Source organism: Leucoraja erinacea, chromosome 27 (assembly GCF_028641065.1).
Source record: "Leucoraja erinacea ecotype New England chromosome 27, Leri_hhj_1, whole genome shotgun sequence".
Lineage (NCBI taxonomy): Eukaryota > Metazoa > Chordata > Chondrichthyes > Rajiformes > Rajidae > Leucoraja > Leucoraja erinaceus.
Window position 1 is genome coordinate 15197472 of NC_073403.1, and position 18334 is coordinate 15215805.

Genomic DNA, 18334 nt, shown 5'->3' on the forward strand with positions numbered 1-18334 from the left:
CTCAACAAGCTGGGGGGGGGGGGGGGGGAGAAGGAAAAGGGACCATTGGGACTATATTGAATACTTCTGTAACTTTGTCTGCGCCTTGCACGAGGCGGCTCTTTGCATACTTGTGTATTGTATGCAAAACAACCAATTTTGCGGTACCAAGTCAGTGTGACAATAACGTATCAATCAATCACATTTTATGAAGGCATAAAGGCATGAAGGCTGTTGAGTATTTACATGCTTCCCTTTCACTGTTTGAGAATGATGTTGATGAAACATTTTGAGTTAAGTGAACCATTGCAGACAATACAAAACAGTTTGAACACCAACTTGCAAAACCAACACAACTGGACAGTTAAAGCTTAGCCTTTTAATCAGTAAAAGGGTAGACATTTTCAGTAGAACAGCAATAAAATTTACACCATATGAATGCTGCCTATTTATACACTTTTCATTTACATTCGTGATCAAATCATACATTTCAGATGTGAATTTAATTTGTTTTGAGCATTTCAATTGGATGCATTGTAGTAGATTGCTTTAGTTTAACAGCGATGCTGAACTTGTTTTAGAAGTCGTTATGTTGCACATTTTCTCTCAATTCAAGATACAATGGCTTCCCTATTTCTGAAAAGCAGCTACATTTGATGGAAACCTTTAAGCAACATAGAACTGTGTTAGATGATAAATAAATCAACAATGGAGATGTAGTTCCATTTGGACATCTTTGAAGTTCTCCGATACAGAATTTTCTTTTCCAACACCCATGATGAATTGGAATATTTTTCTGTCCAAAAAACAGCTTTAAACTGGTAATTCTACACCTCCTCCCCAAGGCTTAATTTAGTTTAATTTAGAGATACATCGCAGAAACAGGACCTTCGGCCCACCAAGTCCACACCGACCAGCGATCCCTGCACACAAATGATATTCTACATACACTAGGGACAATTTACAATTATAGCAAGTCGATTAACCTACAAACCTGTACGTCTTTGGAGACTGGAAGGAAACAAGAGTTCCTGAAGAAAACCCACACAGGTCACGGGGAGAACATATAAACTCCATACTGACAAGCACCCGTAGTCAGGATCAAACTTGGACCTCTGTCGCTGTAAGGCAGCAATTCTACCGCTGCACCACCGTGCCAACCCTCTTTGGGGAAAATCTCTAAAAACATCACAAAATACTGCTTCTGTGGGACATCATTCTGGATGTGTGAGCCAAGTTGGTGGAGGCAGTGATGATGCACTCAACATTCCCTATGTGGCAGCATTGTGCTCACTGATAGTCTCAGTACTATAGTCTGATCTTCCAAGGGCTTTGAAAGGGGAAGAATAAGAAATATAATGCGCTAGCAGACAATATTTCTAAATTTTAAGCCAAATGGCAGTTCGAATCGGGCCTCTCTCCACCAGTCTGGATAACGGGAGCTGAAATGGTTCTGTCGTCCTATGCCAGATTTGAAGAATGTTGGCGTCACATTTTACTTGCATATTCAACTTAATTCAAGAAGCCTCAAGCATTTGAGTAACAGTAAAAATTCTTTAAAATGCATTCCCACATATGCCTTTGTCACCAATAAAGACAGCTTTACTGAAATACAGAACAGTCTCGCACCTTAAATCCTCAGTTAAATGCAAATAAAACATTTGAATTGATCTCTGGCCCAGGCTTATTTAAAGCATCATTCATTTCACCCATGAAAACAATATGCTTCAAAGTTCAAAAATTACTGAGGATCCACTGCAGTAAGATGCAATTTATATTTTCAAACTTTTCCCAATTTTGGTAATCGTGGATTCTTCTTTTCTCAGTGGCAGCCATACCACATGGAGGAAGCTTCAACTTCCGGTCTGAAGACGTGTTTAAAAAATGCTTTTAATATAAAAACAATTTTCGAGAAGAGCTTTTCATTTACTTAATCGGTCTCACTAACCTCGCTTTGCTGCTAAATTTACCATTGCACATATCCATTCATCAATAATTTGCAAGCGGACTGCTGTAATTATACATTGAACGAGCCGTGCCATGGCCACTGACAATATGATTCTATTCTGAGAGCCAGAGCTCATCAGCAGAGACCCATTCCATTTCCCTTTGGTCTCTCTTTCAGGCGGTTAGAACGCTACTCAGTACAAGTAATCGAGACATGGACTGATAATCCAATGCATGCAAACTCAAGTCCCATTATGCTAGTTTGCAAAAGGATAACCATTGAAAATAAAAATTTTGAACTAACGAACAATTTTCTTTGGTCTATTTGTATAAATCTGATGGCATACTGATATCTTTTGAGAGACACCTACTGCCCTTTTGGGTTAATATTACCATTTTCTGAAATAGTTAGTAAGCTACTCAGCTGCATAAAACCTCGGCAATTGTTTAGAGGAAATCCACTACCACCTTCTTAGCAATAACTAACACTAGTTTTCCCAGGTCATCATATACCTGGAATTAATAAAAATACACTGATCACGCACCGGTATCTTGTTTCTGCATAACTGAATTTCATCTTCCACTCAAGGTGTACTGCAGCCAAGACACAGTTCAGAACTCAAACCAAGAGATATACTCGTGAAGAATCACTTCAAATCCCAGAGCTGTGACTGCACTTGAAATGGTTAACTACTAAATCCAGATGAAAAAGGACCATGGAAAGGCAGCACATTGTCCCAATGCACCAGAGCTGTGCAACACAAAAGTATATTTAGAATCATCTGCAACGGAATGATAAAATCCAAGTTGCACATGGTCCAACTGGTGCAATACAAAATCGTTGGGTTAAATTTAAAACAAGCAGCCAGAAATTAACATAATACAATGCAGTATAAGCATTATATGCAACAGAGAAGTAACTTAAGGTATTAATTCTCAAAAGACAACAGATATAAACAAATTGCTTGTAAACCATTGCAATTAGTGGTTCATCATATTGAAGTTATAACTGAGACAGATTCCCATATTGGCTAATGGCGCACAAAACTACATCGGGGAAGCAGCATAATCCGTGCCATACTCCATGTCCAGGGTGATGGATTCTGCAAAGCCAAACAGGGGAGATTAAAACAGTAAATTTGGAAGAAATGTCTTTGATTTGAATTTCACTCTAGGTGGACAATACACTTACCAAGGCCACCTGCTGCTCCTTGTTCATTTCCATCACTGTTGTTCCCACAGTGCATTAACGAGTCCAGGGTTCGAGGAGACATTGGGAACAGGTCACTTGTGTTACCAGAATTAGTTCTGTGCAAATCAGATTCGCAAAGTACATTTTCAAATCAGACAATTTTCAATGCGTGTGAAATTTAAATTAAAGTTTACCAATGACGCAACTTGCAAACCATTTCAACGAACATAAATTCTGTTGGCATAAAGTGTCTCGGCAACAGAATTTAATTACAAAATCTAAAACTACCTGGACAAAATGAGGATTCCAGTATTACTTACGGTGTCACACAAATGAATTTTCTCTTCAGATATGCAAATGTTTCTGCAACATTAAGCAAAATAAAATGTGTTCAGTAAAATTAAACAAGGTGGAGTTGCTCATATTATTAACACAGGAAAATTATATAGAACTAGCAGACAAGCTAAAAGGAAATTACAATAGGGTGATTAGAATAAAAAGACCATAGTCTTTTGCTGTGACATTTGTCTACTTGGGAAATTCGTAAGCTTTCCAGTTGTTGATAATGCGGCACGGTGGCACAGCTACTGTCTGACAGCGCCAGAGATTTGTGTTGGATCCTGACTCCGGGTGCTTGCCTGTACGGAGTTTATGCATTCTCCCCGTAAACTGCGCAGATCTTCTCTGGGATCTTCGGTTACCTCCCACACGTCAAAAACGTATGGGTTAGTCGGTAAATTGGCTTGGCGTAAATGTAAAACAGTTTCTAGTGTGTGTAGGGTAGTGTTAATGTGCGGGGTTCGTTGGTCGGTGTGGACTCAGTGGGCCGAAGGGCCTGTTTCCACGCTGTATCTATAAACTAAACTAAAACCTCAAATACAAATGGCAGGACAGCCATTTATTATCAACAGTGGAAGGAATGTGGCCATGCCTGGCAGTCAATTCAATGCCACATCAGCGCGGAAAAATCATCCGTGAATGTTGCTAAGCTAACTGAAGGGAAACTCTCTGAAATCGACTGATCCAGAACATCTGGTTTAAGGAACTTTCTGTGCTGAAATAAGTGGTACATATGCAATTTCAAGCAACTGATGTGCTGCAGCTTAAGAAAGTTGTGGTTATAATTTATTTGGCTTCTTGTTATTTTCGGAGTTGGCATAAAGATAATTCTTTGTAGTTTGGACCTTCGATCAAGCTCCACAATGTTAGCTCCTTTTCACCAAAATTCTGAACCTACTGTTGCAAATGAAAAGTATCTAGTCTTTAAAAATTCACCTGGATCATTGGGATCAATAGCTTCTGGTGGTTCACTGCAGCAATATTTTCCAAACGCCTCTTCCTTTGGAATGTCAGGATACAAATACACTAGAGGGGACACTAGAATATTGGTGGCGTCCATGATCTTGTAGCTTATGATTATGTCAGCAAAGGACATGTTGGTTAGTTGCTGTTTGGTGTATGGCTCCACAGACTGGATTTGGGTTTTACCTAATAAAAGGAGAAAAAAAATATATATTCAGTGCCCTCCATAATGTTTGGGACAAAGACCCATCATTGATTTATTTGCCTCTGTACTCCACAATTTGAGATTTGTAACAGAAAAAAAAAAAATCACATGCGGCTACAGTGCACTTTGTCAGATTTTAATAAAGGCCATTTTTAAACATTTTGGTTTCACCATGTAGAAATTACAGCAGTGCTTATACATAGTTCCCCCATTTCAGGGCACCATAAATTTTGGGACACATCAATATCATGTAAATGAAATTAGTCATGTTTAGTATTGTGTTGCATATCCTTTGCATGCAATGCATGTTTGAAGTCTGCGATTCATGGAGATCACCAGTTGCTGGGTGTCTTCTCTGGTGATGCTCTGCCAGATCTGTATTGCAGCCATCTTTAGCTTATGCTCGTTTGGGGGGCAAGTCCCCTTCAGTTTTCTCTTCAGCATATGAAAGGCATGCTCAATTGGGTTCAGATCGGGTGATTGACTAGGCCACTCAAGAATTTACTCTGATATAAGTTCATCTTCATCTCATCTGTCCACAAGACCTTTTTCCATAACTGTGTTTGCTCTTTTAAGTACTTTTTGGCAAACTGTAACCTGGCCATCCTATTTTTGCGACTAACCAGTGGATTGCATTTTGCAGTGTAGCCTCTGTATTTCTGTTCATGAAATCTTCTGCGGACAGTGGTCATTGACAAATCCACACCCGACTCCTGAAGAGTGTTTCTGATCTGTCGGACAGGTGTTTGGGGACTTTTCTTTATTTTAGAGAGATTTCTTCTGTCAGCTGTGGAGGACTTCCTTGGCCTGCCAGTCCCTTTACAATTAGTAAGCTCGCCAGTGCTCTTTCTTCTTAATGATGTTCCAAACAATTGAATTTGGTAAGCCTAAGATTTGGCTGATGTCTCCAACAGTTTTATTCTTGTTTCTCAGTCTCATAATGGCTTCATTGACTGTCATTGGCACAACTTTGGTCCTCATATTGATAAACAGCAATAAAAGTTTCCAAAGGTAATGGAAAGACTGGAGGAAAGACTAGGTGCTGAGAGCTCCCTTATACCTGTATTAATGAGGCAATCAAACACACCTGATCAATTGCAAACACCTGTGAAGCCATGTGTCCCATACATTATAGTGCCCTGAAATGGAGAGGCTATGTATAAACACAGCTGGAATTTCTACATGGTGAAACCAAAATGTATAAAAATGGCCTTTTCTAAAATCTGACCACCAGTTTAACCACATGTGATTTTTTCTATTACAAATCTCAAATTGGGAAATAGAGGTAAATAAATAAATGATGGGTCTGTGCCAAACATTATGGGGGGCACTGTATGAAAGGGTTTATCATGCCAGAATATTTTCTTCAATATCATTAACTTACACCTCACACAAAGTTCTAAAATGTTGTGGTTTGGAAATATTTTACCCAACTCGCCAGATCTTGGAAATAGGATAGTTGTGCTTTATACACTCAGAGCTAGTGCCAGCAATTATTAAAGACCAAGTATTGAAGTATTATATTATTATTGATTTATAAAATTTATAAAAATAAAATATTAAAGTATTAAAGACCAAGTATTAAAGACACCTTCTAGAGCAGCTGCCAAGTTTAGCACAGCATTTCTGGTGAAACCAGTTTGAAATACATGCATGTTACATCAACTATCCTGGTGCCTCGGGATGTATGCGGGAGGAGTAGTTGGGTGAAGTAAAGAGCCAGGAAGTATCAATTCATTATTTGTTGAAACTATTTTTTTTTTCACATAGGAATGCTAAAGGTAGTGACAATTGATTTGTTGTCGTACAAGATGCACTGGGAACAGTTTCCCAACAGACAGAAACAGCTTCCCTTCAATCTGACCGAACTAACACTGACATCCTAGACTGGTTGCAATCTGCCAAAAGTACTGCAACAAACCAGTTCAAGACGACTAAACCACTTTGATCAAACCTGTAGCCACATGAAAAAGGTTGAACAAAAATGTTACAATTTATAAACCAAAAATAGCGAAGTTTAAATTGATGGATTGTTCTCTATTAATTCCAGCATACCCACTACTTGCTGCATCTAAACATTATGCAGAGAATAGCTTGGCGTTTTTAACTCCAAAATATTAGCTTCAGTGCATCTCAGCTTTGACTAAAACAGAATAGATCCAGACCTATGTGTTCGAAAATATTTAAGGCTTAATTAATACTCCCTCCAAAAAAAGTTTGTTAAGATTCTCCACTTCAATTTTAATCTGAACATCAGCTCTATACATCACTTCCCCAATTAAAATGGCAGCTCCAGAAACCTCTGCAGCTCCAAAAACGTTCAGACTTCTGACCAGTATGCATAATGTTGGCTGGAACAACTGTACATTCTGATTCACTCAGTCATCAGAACATGCCCAGCCACGTCGTAACATATTTTTGTGTGTAACATTTAGCAGACACGTGGAGGTATTTGGAAATTAAGAGTGATGCAACAACCAGCTTAATAAAAAATTGCACATTTTCTTTTCACGGAGAGAAAAATTGCAAAACTAGAAGAGTGACAGTTTTAAATAGCACGGAAACAGGGTGAAGGACCCAATTGGTCCATAGCGACCAAGATGTCCATTTAGGCTAGTGCCATTTTACCGTGTTTGGGCAATTTCCCTCGAATCCTTTTCAATCCATGCTCCTGACCAAATGACTTTTAAAAGTTGTTATAGTACCTGCTTCAACTAGTTCCTCTGGCAGCTGGTTCCATTTGTCCACCTATAAATTCACTTTTAAGGAACCATGTAGAGTACTTGTGGTCCTGGGCCCCTCTGTTCTACAACACTCTGCAGGGCTCTTCCGTTCACTGTGAAAGTCCTACCCCAGCTTGACTTTCCAAAATGCAACACCTCGCACTCCTCTGAATCGAACATTTTCAATTTCCCAGCTCACTTGCCCAGCTCATCAAGATCTCACAAATATTTGACAACCATTCTAAATGGCTTACCCCTTATTCTTAAACTGTGGCCCCTGGTTCTGGACACCCCCAACATCGGGAACATGTTTCCTGCTTCTAGCGTGTCCAAACCCTTAATAATCTTAAATGTTTCAATAAAATCTTCTCTCATCCTTCTAAACTGCAGAGTATACAAGCCCAGCCGCTCCATTCTCTCAGCATATGACAGTCCTGCCATCCCGGTAATTAACCTTGTAAACCTACGTTGCTCAATAGCAAAAATGTCTGTCCTCAAATTAGGGGACCAAAACTGCACAAAATACTCCAGGTGTGGTCTCACTAGGACCCTACACAACTGCAGAAGGCCCTCTTTGCTCTCCTGTTATGAAGGCCAAAATGCCATTCGCTTTCTTCACTACCTGCTGTATCTGCATGCTGACTTTCATTGACTGATGAACAAGGATCCCCAGATCCCATTGTACTTTTCCCAACTTGACACCATTTAGATAGTAATCTGCCTTCCTGTTTTTGCTACCAAAGTGGATAACCTCATTCATCCACATTAAACTTCATCTACCATGCATCTGCCCACTCACCCAACCTGTCCAAGTCACCCTGCATTATAGCATCCTCCTCACAGTTCACGCTGCCACCCAGCTTTGTGTCATCTGCAAATTTGCTAATGTTACTTTGAATCCCATTCATCTAAATCTTCCTTTGCTTTGTGACAATACTCAGCTGAGTTTAATACCGACAGCTTCACCGTAACTTCCGATATCAGCTGTTTGAGAGAATTATTCTGTGTCAAACCGTCCTGTGATTTCATTTTCTTGCAAATGGGCACTCTTTGTTAGAACAGTTTTTGCAGAGGACTCTGAACCCGAAATGTGAACTGTTCCTCTTTCTACAGGTGCTGCCTGACCTGCTAAATATTTCCATCATTTTTTGTTCTGATTACCAGCATCCAGTTTTAGTTTTTTTTTTAAGCCTCAACCTAGTGATGACAGACAGTTCGCAGTAATGGGATGTTGCTAATTTTCAAACTTCCACTTTAATCTAATAGTTTAAATTGAGGCACAGTGGCGCAACGGTAGTGTTTCTGCCTTGCATTGCCAGACCTAGGTTCAATCCTGACAATGGATGCTGTCCGTATGGAGTTTGTACGTTCTTCCTGTGACTGCACGTGTTTTCTACGATGCTCAATTTTTCTCTATCATTCCAAAGTCGTGCAGGTCAATTAGTTAATTGGCTTCTGTAAAATATCCCTAGTGTGTAGGATAGAACTCGTATATGGGTGATCTCTGGTTGGCACGGACTTGGTGGGCCAAAGGGGGTGTTTCCATGCTGTGTCTCTAAAACTGTTGGCTAGATTTTTCCACCCAAAATTATTTGGCATTATCTAATCAAAAGCAGATACATACCATTGATATCTTTCTCCACCCAAGTAAACGTGATCCCTCCTTCTTTGTTGCTCTCGCTAAAACGAAGAAGGAACGTGCCTGGGGGTTTCACATTCAGCAAGGCTCGCTCCCTTTCTTTACTGATGAAACCCATGATATAGCTGAATGAACAAAAATACACACATCATACATCCACAGATTTTATTAAAAGGGTAAAAACTGGGCACAATGTCACATTGATAATATTTACAAGATCAATAAAAAAAAAGTACCACTGATACTTTTAGGTTATCTGTCATGGATGAGTATCCCCAGAGTTAAACAAAGACATGGAGAATTGGGTGTCCGCTGAACTACGGACAATAATTATGTTGCTACAAAAATAGCACTTGGAGGGTTAAATATTAAATAAAAACAGTACACGTTTGAACAAACTCTTACCCATCATTCCAGAGAGACAGAATGAATTTCTTCACCAAATCTATGATGTTGTCCAGCCAGACCCAGAAGGAAAATGCTTTCCCTGGCATGTTTTCCTTGATTAATTCAAAGTGTGAAAAAAAAAAAATTATGAAGGTCAATGAAAATGTCCACTTTTTTAATATTTGTTTAACAAAAACAAAAGGTATTCAGAGATTGCTCACACATTTATACAAGCATCTTCTACACAATTAAATCTTGCATAAGATATTACAGGCCCTCCTGGCTAATGGTAGGGTTCCAACCCCGAGAACTGTTCATAACCCAAACAGTACGCAAGTTAGAAATGCGACCACAAAAGACGTTCCCACATGGTAAAAGATGCCCACAGAAGTGAGTTGGGCCATAGGAATAGATAATCCGGACAAACATTTTAAATCTTGTTTTTCCATTCTTAATAAAAGGGCTTATATTAATGATTTTAGCCCAAACCTAAATCAGGCTAATATTGATTTTTTTGGGGGATTTCTTTTACTGCAGACAAGGTTTAAAATGCTTTTGAAAAGGACACTGCTCATTGTGTGTCTCTGGATATGTTGAACAACTGGAATGTAATTTCACTGGGATCAAAGTGGGAACATTCTAACCATGCTTTGCACATTCTCACCCAGCTTTGCAGCTGGAAAGTCCATCCTGTTGGTCTCACATGGTATGCACAAGTTGGGTGTTCGTAAGCTGGGCTTTGGAAAGTAGCAGTTACCAACAACACTGGAATTGTTGGAGATTTCAGAAAGTAAATTGCTGCAAGGATTCTGCTGAAGTATTTTTCAGGGCCGCAAAACGTTACTTAATTTCAAACAAGCTAATAAAACATTTTAAAGTTCCTCCATAGTTATTCATTTAAAATATCATGGCAAGTTTTGCATGGACATAAAATAACTGGGGGGAAAAATTCAACTCACTTTACAAAATTTTGCCCATGTGATTTGGCACCCAGAGTAGTTTTGACCAGGACCTAGTGAACAAAACATTTATTACATTACGAGATCAAGTGTATAAAATATAAAATAAAACTAAAATACAATCAAATCTTTTAGTACAATGCATTTGTATTTATACTGCCTTTATTTCCCAATGGATTACACATTATTTAGAATAGTTTCACAAAACTGCAAGAAATGTCTGGAGTTGAAGAATATTTGACAGTAAAAACAATTGCCCGAGTTGAATCAATACTGATAAAAGGTATTCAAGTCTCTGGATCATTGAAAGTCCACGTTTGCAACAAAACCAATTCATTTTATTTCATGATGAATTGATTTTCAATATTTAAAATGGCAATGTTTCACATATTACACTTTTTTTAAATATAGATTTTCATTTTGTAGCCATGCACGCCATTATGATCCTCAATCACAATGGAGATGAAGAAAGTACAGAGTTCTGGACAATGGAAGCTCTGTAGGCATTTGACTGTGTCATGGGATCTTTATCACCAGGCAAACAGAATTTGATTTCATAGACCTTCAGCGGGACATTTTTCCCCAATAGGAGCCGAATTCCAGTAAGGTCAAAATAAGAGTGATACATGTGATAAATTCAGTGTTCTGCAGCACTAATTCAAGGTATAACTTCAATTACAAGTTTTGATTACTCACCAAGCAGCTTCTCAGCTAGTGTTCCCAGCTGCTCCATGTCCAGTCCTCGTTTGGTGGTGGAAGAAAATTGCCAGCTGAGAATCTCTGCTACCTGGTCCCATGTGGCGACTGGAGGTTTTGTGAAAAAGTTCACATTCTGATTCAAGACAGGAAATTATAATTAATATCATCTTACAAAACAACAAATCGATTGTCATTAATTAGCAATTAAATATTTCTGATAAGTTGTCATTTCTATCAACACAAAAACATTTTGCTGGAGCTGTTAGATTTACAACCCGTATCGCCATTACCTTTTTAAATGTTGATTAACCAATTATCCATCATTTAGATTTCAAATTATTCCCAATGTTAAAATCTAATTAAAACACTTTCATGTGCTTTTGTAAAAGTCAATTCATTTGCATTATCATCATTGCCTTTGCTTTATTTAAACTATAATCTACTCTCCTACAAAAAGGTGAAAAAGCCTTCAACTTTTTAAAAACAAATCAAAAGTACACTTCAAAAAAAAAAAAATTAGACCAACGCAAAAGATTCCATACTTATACTTCAGAAAGTAAAGCATTAGAACTAAAGGAGTTGAAGTTGGTAAATGACAAATTAGTGAAGATGAGAGTTTTAATTCTGAATTTGAAATGTCTCCCTAATCTAGTTATCAAAATATTGGCTGCAGTCACATCTTCTTAACAGATGTTCTTTGAACGTGCATCCAACAGCTTGCCGAAACTGATTAAGTCATAAGGTGAATTGCACGTCGATTAAAATCAAATTTTACATTCAACTCGTAACCGTCAAATTTAATTTTGTTTAGAAATATAAATAAATAAGAGAATAATGAAATGCTGTCAATTTAACACCTTCATTATTTCCCAAGAATTTCATCCTACATTTATTGTTCAAGTCTTTAGAATGTCACTTGAACTAAACTCATTGTGCTGCAGACGGAGGTAAGACCTACCTCAATGACTGAACATATCCAGATTGCTCCGAAGGTGTATAAGAGTACTAGAAAATTGGCCTAAATGATAAATATTTATACTATATTAATCAAGATGGAAAGGATGCAGAGAAGATTCATGAGGATATTGCCAGGACTCGAGGGCCTGAACTATACACAGAGACCGTGCAGGCTAGGAGCGCAGGAGGATGAGGAGTGATCATATAAAAGTGTACAAAATCGTGAGAGAAATCGATTGGGAAAATGCACTAGTTTTTTGCCTAGAGTAGGGGAATTGAAAACCAGAGGACATAGGTTTTAGAATAGAATAGAATATGTTTATTGTCATTGCACAAAACTGAGCAACGAAATTCCATTTGCTTCTCCTCCGTTAAAAGTGAGAGGGGAAAGATTTAATAGGAATCTGAGGGATAATATTTTCATGCAAAGGGTGATAGGTGTATGGAACGAGCTGCCAAAGGAGGTAGTGGAGGCAGATACTATCGCAACGTTTAAGAAGCATTTGGACAGTAACATGGGCAGGACAGGTTTAGACGGATGTGGGCCAAATGAAGGTAGGTGAGACTATTGTGGATGGGACATGTTGGCCGGTATGGTATGTTGGGCCGAAGGCCTGTTCCCACACTGTAAGAGTCTATGACTTAATTAATCTCCAATTACTCCCTTCAACATTGCATTAGATACATTAAATTTAACCAGGTGGTTCATACCTTCGGATTATTGGTTAACATGTTGTACCAAAGGATCGAGGCCCAAGCATTTGGCATCTGGCAGATGTTGGAGATTACCACAACTGGCAGTGAAGAGTTCTGTTAAAAAAAAATCAACACAAATGTTTGCACATTTTAAAGAAAAATGATCATCTCATTTGTTCCTTCAACAAGGCACTCCTAAAAAAAAAAAAGCAAAACATTTTCAAAGTGTTCTTTTGCACTGCCTTTCCGTCATCAATAGTGGAAATGATGTTGATACAGCAGTGCCAGGCATCTGAAATAGTTCGGATGCAAGTTATCTGTGTGTAGCCTGCTCAATCCATCAACGCACAAAAACTGGCAATATGGTATTGCCAAGCAAGTGCATTGCGGCTTAGGTATGCCAAATATACTTAGGATCTCGGCAAGCCAAAAACTAATTAACAAATAGAAATGCAATTCAAAAGCCAAAATATAAAAAGTTATATAGATGCTGCAACATACCTCCAAATCAATTTTAAGTCCTTGATGGTAAACTTCTGTCTCAAAGGTTATCAGATGTAGCTCTTCGGTAACAATGAGGGAGGCCTAAAACAATACAATATTATTAAAAAATGAAAGTAGCTAACCAGTCTTTTGCATAAACTATGAAATTACCTCTTCAACAAGTATAAAAAGCCAAACAACCACTGATCCTGATTATTGATCAACTCTTGCTGTATATTAATTCAACTTTAAGGTGGTGCTTGCTATTAAGCGGTGTACTAACACCCTGTAAACATGAAACAAAAGGACATTTAATCATAATTTCAAAAGCCAAAGACAAAAATGATGTCGAAAATAAATCTAGTGCATTTGGAATTAAACATAAGAGGTTTCCCATTCAAACAAATGTGTGGTAGCAGTAACTTTGCAAATACAGTAAACCCTTGTTATAACGGACCATGGGGAGCAGGGGGAATGGTATCCGATATTGTTGATTATCTGCTATAATTAAGAACGGGGCGGGGGTAAATTTTAACTAGTTGAACGCACAGCCGGGTGAGAAGAAGCATGGGGCTGAGGGGGTTAAACCAGGGGAATATATAAAGGCTGTGGAGCCCACAGAGCTACACACAGTGTAGCAGGGACATGCCCTCTCCTTGCGCTGCCTTCATGCTGCTCGCTCTCTCTGCTCCTGCAATAGGAAGCATGCCTGGGGGTCTGCTCATTTGGTAACCTGGCGGAAGCGGAATAAGCGGAGACTCGTGCCGGTACCAGGCAGCCGAGACACATGTTGCTGGGGCCACACAGGTGCAGTGGCATGTGCTGCGTCTGCATCTAACACCGCGGGCAAAGCCATGCCCAACGTAACGCTCCTCAAGAGTGTTTTACAATTTGGACTCTGCTCGCCGCCACCTTTCCACTGCCCAACGCCACGTGTTGGCCGCTAACTACCACCACGAATGGACACCTTGGTCCGCTAGAACTGAAATCCATTATAAATAGGTCTGTAATAACGAAGGAAGACTCGACAACCAGTGTGATTAAAATATTAACTGTGGATGTTAAAGTTAACTGTACTCGAACAGAGCTGTAAAATGGATAATGAAAATGCTTATTAAAAAAAAAGCTTTAAAAATTTCTACCTACATCACTACTTGCTCTCCCTCCATTTCCACACCTCTGTTCTCTCAGTGTCTAGAAGGAAAAAAAAACTAATTAGCCCACTTAATCGTGACTTGGAAGTCAAATGGACTGCAGTTTCAGTTTGAGTGTTAAAGACGTAGAAGTGGTATATATTCTGCAATGGCAAATACTGGTGAAGTGATTCTGTTAATTACTGTTGTTTAATCACAAAATAATAATGCATGCCAGTGGCAAAGTTAGAACTTAATTAAAAAATAACAAGTTTATTTTCATAGACATACAGAGCTAAAATAGGCCCCAATCAGGTATTTATCTATATGAATCACATTTGCCAGCACTTGGTCACACATCCTTATTTTCTATGGCAATTCAAGTACTCATCCAGAGTTTAAGGACGGGAGTTTGGTGGTATCTGGGAAACATTTTTTTTAATTAAGTGCTCATCCAGATACTTCATTAAAAAAATGTTTCCCAGATCCCACCTAACTCTTGTCCTTAAACCCATGTCCTCTGGTTTTAGATGTCTCCATTATGAGATTTTTTTTTTCACTGAACGCCATTCAAATGAGTTGGTTATCCTTTAAATTGCATTCGAGGGTAATACAAAGAGCTGTACATTACATTGAGAAAAGTGACCATTAATATATTTCATAACCTTTATGCACTACCATTACTTTGTAGCGAACTAGAAGGCTTCACCAGACAAGTATAATTGGTCTATCTACTATATTACAGTAATGTATCAATTGTATCAAAAATAAACTGTAGAAAATGAAGAATTCCAGTTTTACACACATTGGCATGAATATTTAGTTTAGTTTAGAGATACAGAGCGGAACCCCACCGAGTCCGTACCGACTAGTGATCCCCGCACACTAACACGATCCTATACACTAGGGACAATTTACATTTATACCAAACCAATTAACCTACAAGCCTGTACGTCTTGGAGTGTGGGAGGAAATCGAAGATCTCAGATATCTCCCCGCGGACACAGGGAGAACGTACGAACACCGTACAGACAGCACCCGTAGTCAGGATCGATACAACACAATACAATTTATTTGTTGTCATTTGAATCTCGTTGAGGTTCAAACGAAATTTGGTTTCTGCAGTCATACACACAAGGAAAAGAACCAAGACACAACACAATTTACACAAACATCCATCACAGCGCATCTCCTCCTCGCTGTGATGGAAGGCAAAGACTTATCTCTCCCCTGCACTCCCCATTCTCCTCCCGATGTCAGAGTCAAAGCCCCCGGCGGGCAATGGTAAGTGTCTCATGGTCATTAAAGCCGCGCCGGGCGATGCAAGGCCACGCTCTGGGTCTTGGTGTTGCAGCCTCCGGCGGGCGCTAGCAAGTCCCGCAGCCATTCAAAGCCGCGCCGGGCGATGATGTAAGGTCACGCTCCAGGTACTCTTCAACCCCGCAACTCGGGCGGGAGAAGTCGCCATTGCGGAAGCCCCGAAAAGCGGTCTCCCAGCAGGGACCCGCTGGCTCCCGGTGTTACTGTCCACCAGACCTTCCGGGGTCAGGTCGCAGCCACGCGCCACCACAGCTCCTCCCGCTCCGAACTAGGCTAGCTCCATGATGTTAAGTAGGTCCGCAGCTACGCGACTGGAGCCCCATGTCGTTCCGGTTGGAGGCCACTCCACGGAGCTCAGCCCCAACGACAACAGATACCCGACAGAGAAAAGTCTCCTTACAGGGAAAAGATTTAAAAGGTTTCCCCACCCCACGCACACATACCCAGTTAAAAAAACAAAACAAAAACAAACTACATTCAAACGAGACAAAAAAATAATAAAAAGACAGATGGACTGCAGAGGCCGCTGCGACGCGAGTAGCGCCGCCCACCGAACTTGGATCTCTGGCGCTGCAAGGTAGCAATTCAACCGCTGCACTACCATGCCGCCCCAGAGTTAATATATCATAGTTTTAGATACTTTGACAATAACAAATTTCTTAAATATATCCAGGCAACCGTTTATAGTTATCACAGAGAGTAATAAACACATATCTTGAATCTATATTATACAGAGTCCACAGTATTTCTTCATAATACTAACCAAGTGCTTAAATTCTGCGGACAGACTTCCATTGTTTGATTCTTCCATATTCATAACTTTTGTGTTGGTTCCCAAAATGTTGAATTTCCGTGACCTAATTTGAAGATACAATGAATTTAAGCTGGTATTCTTCTAGGTCTTTCTCCAGAACTAATTTGTCCTCATGTTTTGTGCTTGTGAAGAACCTTCTTCAGTTAACCCAGAAGATCAAAATAAACTCCATCACATGCAATTTATAATAAATCATGTTTTCCTCTATCTATCCTGCTTTGTGTACTAATAATTCAGGAAGCATGTCTACTTAAAATCTAGTTTTAAAAGCTTGGCGAAATGTTGCATTTTAATGCAGATTTCTTGTACAGGTACGCGACAATATTTCTGGAAACTGATGGCACCTCCTTTAATCAGGACAAAATTACGAGAGCACACTTGAAATCATTGCCAGAAGTCCTCCTGAAAATATGGCGCTTAAGCTGGGTGAGGCTGCCAATCTCGTCGGGACTTCCTATCGGTGGATCCAATTTACTGCCTGCGGCCAGGACTCAGGAACTCCAACCCGGCCAGATACAGGAAACTGTTCTTGGCCCCCTGGCAGCCTAGGAAGACCGTTCCAGTACCATTTGACTCCTCCCAGAGGCCTGCGTTGGACTGCAGGAATGGCGGGTGCACTGACCCTACTGCATTTTTGACAGATTCGGCAAATCTCGGCGGTAGCTGGTAATCCTGCTGGGAATGCGGCACCTCGGCCCTGCGGGCCCACCGATCCGACCCACATCTGGACTTCCGAGGGCAACTCTTTAAACGGAGCATGGGCTACCCGTGCAATTTTCACTGTAAATCTAATTTACCTTCAATATCTGTTTTATTAAAGTTTTTTGCAGTTCATGATGCTTTTGAGACACAAGAGGGGTATAATTAGTGGGTCTGTGGTGTATTGTTGAATTATTATTACATAACCTCTCTTGGTCCATCAAAACAGTGACCCGGCAAGTCTCTGGAACCAAGGGTGCCGGAAAAATCGGTGGTGGGCCTTTATTTATACTTCAGCAAAACTCGAATGTTGTTGAGCTGGGTGAGTGGATTTTCCAGGCTTGGGATATTATGCCCAATTAATCCCCAAATACAGGTTGCTTTCACTTTTTGTTTTAAACATACACGTTACACAATACAATACATTTTCTGGTGAAACAGTTGAACGTGAATTCTAGCTCCCTCGGTGTCCTGACCAGCAGCTCTGGCTGCATGTCACTGATGCACCTTGTGCACTAAATGTTATGGTTGATATGGAATGGAGTTGATATTATATTTGAATTAGTAGCTGTAGAACTAGATAGGGATTTTAAAATCAACGTGTGTAGCAATCATGAAATTTGAAAGTTATCAACATAGTACTCAAACTTCCAGACACAACATTCATGGGTAAAACTCTGATAATTCGGCATCTGTTTGTTCAGCATCCTGCTGGGCCTGCATCAAGTTCAGTCATTCATCCAGAAAGTAAGCTTGGTGCTCACAGAGCACGAGAGACATGCAGCCAAAGCCGAAGGCTCAGGACACCGAGGGAACTAGAATTCCAGTTCAACTGTTTCACCTGAAAATTTATTACATCGTGTAACGTGTATGTAAAAAAAGCAAAACCAAACTGTATTTGTGGATTCATTGGGCATTATATCCCAAGTCCAGAAAATCCACTCACCCGGCTCAACCAACTTTAGTGCTCTACTGTAATTCAAATATAATAATTTTACATTAAAATGCAACATTTCACAAACATTTGAAACTGTAGATTTGAAGTAGAAATGCGTCGTGGAATATTATTACAAGCAGGATACTGGAATTGCACAACAGGCAAAAGGAAAGGCCAGATCACTACTCATCATACCAAAGAGCCAGCTAACTTAGTAAAGCAATTTAAATCTTACTTGCTCGTTGTTTAAACAAATTTGATTC

At 39.6% G+C, this 18334-nt stretch overlaps 1 protein-coding gene across 2 annotated transcripts in view; it reads right to left on the reverse strand.

Annotated features, from left to right (window-relative positions):
• Positions 1-338: 338 nt before the first annotated feature.
• stat3 (signal transducer and activator of transcription 3 (acute-phase response factor)) overlaps positions 339-18334 on the reverse strand; it is a 40332-nt gene continuing 22336 nt past the window's right edge. For both annotated transcript variants that reach the window (XM_055657139.1, XM_055657140.1), the window contains exons 14-25: positions 16385-16478; positions 14315-14362; positions 13187-13270; positions 12701-12799; positions 11030-11165; positions 10334-10386; positions 9393-9487; positions 8973-9112; positions 4394-4606; positions 3439-3481; positions 3119-3234; positions 339-3029 (exon numbers count right to left, since the gene is read on the reverse strand). In XM_055657139.1, coding sequence (XP_055513114.1) covers positions 2974-3029; positions 3119-3234; positions 3439-3481; positions 4394-4606; positions 8973-9112; positions 9393-9487; positions 10334-10386; positions 11030-11165; positions 12701-12799; positions 13187-13270; positions 14315-14362; positions 16385-16478 — 1177 coding nt within the window. In that variant the 3' untranslated portion in view covers positions 339-2973. The remainder of the gene's footprint in view (positions 3030-3118; positions 3235-3438; positions 3482-4393; positions 4607-8972; positions 9113-9392; positions 9488-10333; positions 10387-11029; positions 11166-12700; positions 12800-13186; positions 13271-14314; positions 14363-16384; positions 16479-18334) is intronic.